Source organism: Ursus maritimus, unplaced genomic scaffold (genome assembly GCF_017311325.1).
Source record: "Ursus maritimus isolate PB19 unplaced genomic scaffold, ASM1731132v1 scaffold_7, whole genome shotgun sequence".
Lineage (NCBI taxonomy): Eukaryota > Metazoa > Chordata > Mammalia > Carnivora > Ursidae > Ursus > Ursus maritimus.
Window position 1 is genome coordinate 24,496,132 of NW_024426885.1, and position 6,506 is coordinate 24,502,637.

At 44.9% G+C, this 6,506-nt stretch overlaps 1 protein-coding gene across 1 annotated transcript in view; it reads left to right on the forward strand.

The window, feature by feature from the left end:
* The first annotated feature begins 4,754 nt into the window (after positions 1-4,754).
* CFAP43 (cilia and flagella associated protein 43) overlaps positions 4,755-6,506 on the forward strand; it is a 105,437-nt gene continuing 103,685 nt past the window's right edge. Inside the window, exon 1 of the mRNA XM_040624397.1 lies at positions 4,755-4,945. Coding sequence (XP_040480331.1) covers positions 4,881-4,945 — 65 coding nt within the window. The 5' untranslated portion in view covers positions 4,755-4,880. The remainder of the gene's footprint in view (positions 4,946-6,506) is intronic.

Genomic DNA, 6,506 nt, shown 5'->3' on the forward strand with positions numbered 1-6,506 from the left:
ACACAAGCAGGGGGAGTGGGAGAGGAAGAGCAGGCTCCCAGCAGAGGAGCCTGATGTGGGGCTCGATCCCAGAATGCCAGGATCACGCCCTGAGCCAAAGCCAAAGGCAGCCGCTTAAGGGCTGCGTTACCCAGGCGCCCCACCCGTATTCTTTATTCTAAAACTTCTGGGAATTATGAAGGATTCCCTATTTTTCCTCTTCTTCCAAAAAAAAAATGCTCGATTTAAATTAAATGCCCAGTTTGACTTAAAATTTCAAGTCTGCACATCTCTGGAAAGAAAGGCTCTTTAAGACAATTAAAACTACCTGGGCTCAAATCCATTTGAGATTGTGATACCCTGTGCAAAATTCTTAACTTTTCTGAGATTCAATTTTCCTGTCTATGCAGTAGGGATAAAATAAGACATGTTTCATAAATGTGTAGCAGACACAGAGAAGCGGCATAAGACTCAGCTGTTATTATAGCTGAGCAGAGGGGAAATCTGTGCAGAGCTAAATATGCCAGCTTGAGTTACATACTTCAACTCTCTGAGCCCCAGTTTCCTCTGTACTGTGGTTGTTGGGAGAATCCAGATTTTATTAAGTTCGCAACACAGAGTAGGAGCTCAATAAATTGTGGTTTATTATCATCCACTACTATAAAATGGGCCAACTGCCAAAGAATAGGAAGGTACTGCCTACTGCAAATGGTGATTCCTTTACCTTAAAAACCCTCATTATTTACATTTCTTTTTACCCAGAGAAACAATGCTCACTTCTTGGTTTTTCGACTTTTCTTATAAACATTGCTACCTTTCACAAAAAGCAAATAATTAGGCAATACACTAGAGGTCATTTATTCATCTACTTAATGAAATGCTTTCCAGTATGCCATATAATCTTTTTCCATGTTTAAATGGTCCTAGACAACCTAGTTAATGGGTGAAAAACTTAGTGAAAATTCATCTTTCAGACGTCATGGAGTTTGGCTTGGACCAGAGAGAAGCCAGGAGTGAAATAATTTCTTAGTGGGACATAAGCATTTTTTTTTTTTTTTTTGGTTCCGTGGCTGGTTATGGACAGGTTTTGGCTTTAGGGTTCAATGAACTTGAATTGACCATTGCTCTTGGGGGGCATTGAGCGGAGTTCTCCTACAAAGGTATAAAACCTAATGTTGAGGGACGCCTGGGTGGCGCAGTCATTAAGCGTCTACCTTTGGCCAGGGCGTGATCCTGGCATTATGGGATAGAGCCCCATGTCAGGCTCCTCTGCTATGAGCCTGCTTCTTCCTCTCTCACTCCTGCTGATTGTGTTCCCTCGCTCTCTGGCTGTCTCTATCTCTGTCAAATAAATAAATAAAATCTTTTAAAAAAATTAAAAAAAATAAAACCTAATGTTGAGAATAAGGCTTATTCTGTCCAGGGCTGGTCTAACAGTGGTAGGGTGGAGATTTGCAAGGAGAAAGGGAGTTGAGAGTGGTAGATTGTGTTTAGGGGGGTTGGGTGCTTCCCCCAAATGGTGGAGCATACTGGTTATCACCTTAAGAGGTTTAGGGCTGCTCCTTTGGGTCACTGACTAGAGAAAGAACCTGTTTCTAGAGAACGCTTTTGTTTCTACTCTCTGTAAATCTGTCAGAGTGAGCACTGGAACAGATTTTCCTGAACTATCCCTGCCAGTCCATCCTCTGATATGATCTATATTTCCCCCTCCAGACTAAGGCCACTCATCTTCCTGTAACTGGCATGGTGCCGAGATCAGGGCACCTCCTCCCTGATATCAACAATAGATAGCCCAGAAACCCAGCTGGAGACCTTTTCATTTAAACCCCAGTCAGTGTTTCCCGATGTAAGATAGCCGTAAGATGCCTTTTTCAATTTGATTCCATTCAGTTCCTCTTTTGCTCTAGCACTGGGCAAGTGCAGGTTTCCAGGATCATGGCTGATGCCAGCCTGGTCAGTATGTCTTTTCCGGAGTACACACTTCCGGCCTACCTTATATCCTCTACCTATCACTTACCCTGGGAGCAGTGGCAGGATTTGCCTCATTACATTCTTCTTTGCTGTTGGCTTTAAGATGCTCAGGTTGTGGTTAAAGGTATGTTTGGAGGGAGGGCTTATTCAAAACACAAATGAGCCAACCAGTGAGGGAGTGGAACAGAACTGCCCAGGGTTTAGGAAGTACCAGAGGGGAAAGCTTGCCTTTTTTCATGCCACTTCTCCCTGTGACTCAGAAATGTGGGATTTTGTCAGGCAATTCTGTGCAGTTCTTCAACACTAAGCGCTGTGTGTGTTGGGCCCTTACATTTCAGGAAAAAAAATTCTTTAGAGCAGAAACACATGTCTCCATTCCTTCTTCACCCTGTCTTAGTGAAGGGCACCACTATCTCTGACAGATAATCAGATATCCAAAACCATCCTTGATTCTTCCTTCTCGTTTATCCCTCTTTATCAACCTACCACTAAATCCTATAGATTTTCACCTTCTTTTTTTTTTTAAGATTTTATTTATTTATTTGACAGAGATAGAGACAGCCAGCGAGAGAGGGAACACAAGCAGGGGGAGTGGGAGAGTAAGAAGCAGGCTCATAGCGGAGGAGCCTGATGTGGGGCTCGATCCCATAACGCTGGGATCACGCCCTGAGCCGAAGGCAGACGCTTAACCGCTGTGCCACCCAGGCGCCCCAGATTTTCACCTTCTAAAATAATTTTTAATACATTAACTGATCAGTGGTTTTCAACTAAGGGTGATTTTGCCCCCAATGGATGATTGACAATGTCCATGGACATTTTTTATTATCCCAGCTGTGGAGGTTCTACTGCAGGGATGCTGCTAAACATCCTGCATGGGACTCCCACCAACCCTCCAACCCAGATCCAAATGCCAGTAGTGGTAAGCTTGAAAACCCTGCCTTGCTTGCCTTGTTAGGACCATGAAATGGGCTCCTAACAGATCTTCCTATTTCTATTTTCCCTACTCTCCTAGCCAGTTGGTAATCTTCCTGCAGCCAGAATCTTTTATAGACAGATTTGATCATGACATTTTCCTGCTTAATTATGTAATGTGTTTGCATTGGCTCTTGGGAGGAAAACCAGAATTCTCAACTTGGCCTTTACCTGACCCTTGGCTACTTCTCTAGCCTCATCTTCAGTATTTTCTTCTCATCTCCCTCTGCTTCAATCACACTACCCTTCCCAGTTCATCCAATCTGTTGTCCTGTCTTAACACCTTTACAAAAAGTGTCCTCTGCCCAGCCTACTCCCCTGACCCCTGCCAGCCCCAACAATCTCTCTTCATCCTGCTCTCAGTGAAAATGGCACATACACACAGAAATCATCTCTGACTACCCATCCAGCTAGGGGAGGACTGATATAGGAAAGATGTTGGGGTTCAGAGCTGATGGCCAAGAAAGAATCCTTGAGACATCTTTGGTGCAAAAGGTGTTTTTATCAAAGCACAGGGTCTGGACCTGTGGGCAGAAAGAGCTTCGTGAGGAGTGGCCAATTATATATTTTCAAGTCCGGAGGGGGTTAGGGATAGTGAAAGTCTCTAAAGAATTTGGAAGCAAGGTTTCCAGGACCTTGAGGGGGCTAGCTATTGTTAGGAAAAGGTCATTTATTATTGTCCAATAAAACTTTAGTCATGAGACCCTTCGGGTGTATATCAGTGGGTCATATGCTTGGGGAATGATTGCCAACACCTAACTCTGGGGGTAAAGATAAAGGAAATTTCCAAAGGAATTTTTATATATTAAAGCAGACTTACAAGATCCGGGGGTCAGGCTACGATTGCCTTTTGCCCTTAGCAAAGTACTCACATCCAGGCAGCTGAGTTCCTAGAAGAATGTCACTCTGCCTGTTTCAAGGACTTGTCAGTGGACCATAAGTAGTAAGGAAATTTGATTTTTCTGTTGCCTTTTTTCCCCACATCAAAGACCTGAACATAAACATTTACTAACAATATCATGCTCCTCTTCTTTTTAGTTCAATCTATAATTCTGTATTTGTGAAGTGAAGTGGATGTCAATCCTCCCCTTCCTGGACTCCACCAGTCTCTAAGTTCCAAGAAGGAAGAGATTTTATCTGTTTCGCTCATTATTTTGTTTCTAGTGACTAGATCAAGGCATGGGAGATACTCAGTAAATATTGGTGAACGAAAAGAAGGAGAAAAAGTGGCAAGACAAGTAAGAGAGACCTAAAGAAGAGAAGGGGAGGGAAGGGAAGAGAAGAATGTAAGGGAGGAGGGGAGAAGGAAAGGGAGAGAGGGAACAGACGGTATGAGGGGGAAGGGAAGAAACAAGATGTTGACCTTTCAGTCAGGTTATTCCTGAAGCTGTCTGCCTCCTTGAAGCAGCTGAGGGCCCATTTGAGAGTAATATAGTAATTAACGGCTTGGCGCTCTAGATGTAGGTGACGCCTGGCTTTACGTTCCACTCAACTTTGCAGCCTGAGGCAAGTTGCTTCTCTCCATTTCCCTTTGCTTATCTGTGAAATGGAGCTGATGGGTGATTTGAAGCTTAAAGGAAATAATGTCTGCGTGGCGCCTGGAACAATGTCTGGCGAGGTAAGCCCACAATATTAACCTGTGCTACTGATATTATTAATATTGTAAATATTTGCCCCGGGCTAGGCGGTCCAGCACCCACTCCGAGGGGCCCGCCCCTCGTTTCGCTCACCGCTCTCCCATTGGCTAAGGCGCGGCAGCACTTCCACCAATCCCTAGCCTCGAGACGGAGCAAGTCTACAGGACAGAACCAATGGGAGCAGGGGTTATAGTCTCCTAGATACTGTGGTACAAGCGGACGCTTTGCGGGCGGCGCGGCGGGACCTCGGAGTAACGGCTGCAGACCCGAGCCGGGCTCGGGCATTTCCTGCCCGGGACCTGGCTGAGAGAAACACGGCTCATGGCGCAAGGCCGGGAGCGCGAAGAGAACGTCTATGGCACAGCCGGCGCGTCCCTCTCCGTGAGGTGCGGGGTCCACCGCCCAGCGACTGACTTGGGTCTCCCAGAAACTTCCTTCTGACCTAATCTCCTCCCTGCCTTCTTCTTCCTCCTATTCTTTAGACCTGCGCTCCCAACTTGGACCTCTTCTTTACCCCCCAACGCTTTCCTGCAGACTTCCCTCTGTGACCTCGTTTCCCTCCCCCATCCCCCTATTCAGTGACCACATCTCCAGCTGTTTGCACAACCACCACCCCTCCCCCATTTTCTGCGACCCTACCCCTCTCTCACGTACCCACAATTGCTCTCCTCCTCTCCTCATTTCTGCCTTCTCTTTCTGGCTCAGTACTCCGTTTTCCCTGACCTTTCATACATTACCTACCCCCCCACCCCCAACATACACCCATTCTGCCATCCTGTCCTTGTCATCTTTGGTGACACCCCCCCCCCCAAGTTAGGGCCGTCTATCCCTTCCTTCTAACTACTGTCCGCTAACTTTGGAATTATTTGCACTTTTAGTGGTCTTTGAAAAGCATAAAGAGCTGCACAGATAAAAAGGGTATTTCTTTGCTTCCACATTTTAGGGTTTTTTACAGTATCTTCCACCGGTCCCGCCTCTACTCTCCAGGCTCTGGAAGTCTCTCACCAAACTAGTGCCCTCTTTCCTTCCCCACCGTCTTTAAGCATAAATTTAGTATTTTTTAATAATAATTTTTTATTATGTTATGTTAGTCACCATATAGTACATCCCAAGTTTTTGATGTAAAGTTCCATGATTCATTACTTGGGTATAACACCCAGTGCATCATGCAATACGTTTCCTCCTTAATACCCATCACTAGCCTATCCCATTCCCCCACCCACCTCCCCTCTAAAGCCCTCAGTTTGTGTCTCAGAGATCATAGTCTCTCATGCTTCATTCCCCCTTCTGATTACCCCCCTTTCTTTATCCCTTTCATCTCCTACCAATCTTCCTAGTTCTTATGTTCCATAGATGAGAGAAACCATATAATTGTCTTTCTCTGCTTGACTTATTTCACTTAGCATTATCTCCTCCAGTGCTGTCCATGTTGCAGCAAATGTTGTGATATCATTCTTTTTGATCACTGAGTAATATTTCATTGTATATATGGACCACATATTCTTAATCCAGTCATCTGTTGAAGGGCATCTCGGCTCTTTCCATGATTTAGCTATTGTGGACAATGCTGCTATGAACATTGGGGTGCATATGGCCCTTCTTTTCACTATGTCTGTATCTTTGGGATAAATACCCAATAGTGCAATGGCTGGATCATAGGGTAGCTCAATTTTTAACTTTTTAAGGAACCTCCACATTGTTTTCCAAAGTGGCTGTACCAACTTGCGTTCCCACCAACAATGTAAGAGGGATCCCCTTTCTCCACATCCTCTCCAACATTTGCTGTTTCTTGCCTTGTCAATTTTTGCCATTCTAACTGGCGTAAGGTGGTATCTCAATGTGGTTTTGATTTGAATTTCCCTGATGGCTAATGATTTTGAACATTTTTTCATGTGTCTGTTAGTCATTTGTATGTTTTCACTGGAAAAGCGTCTGTTCATATCTTCT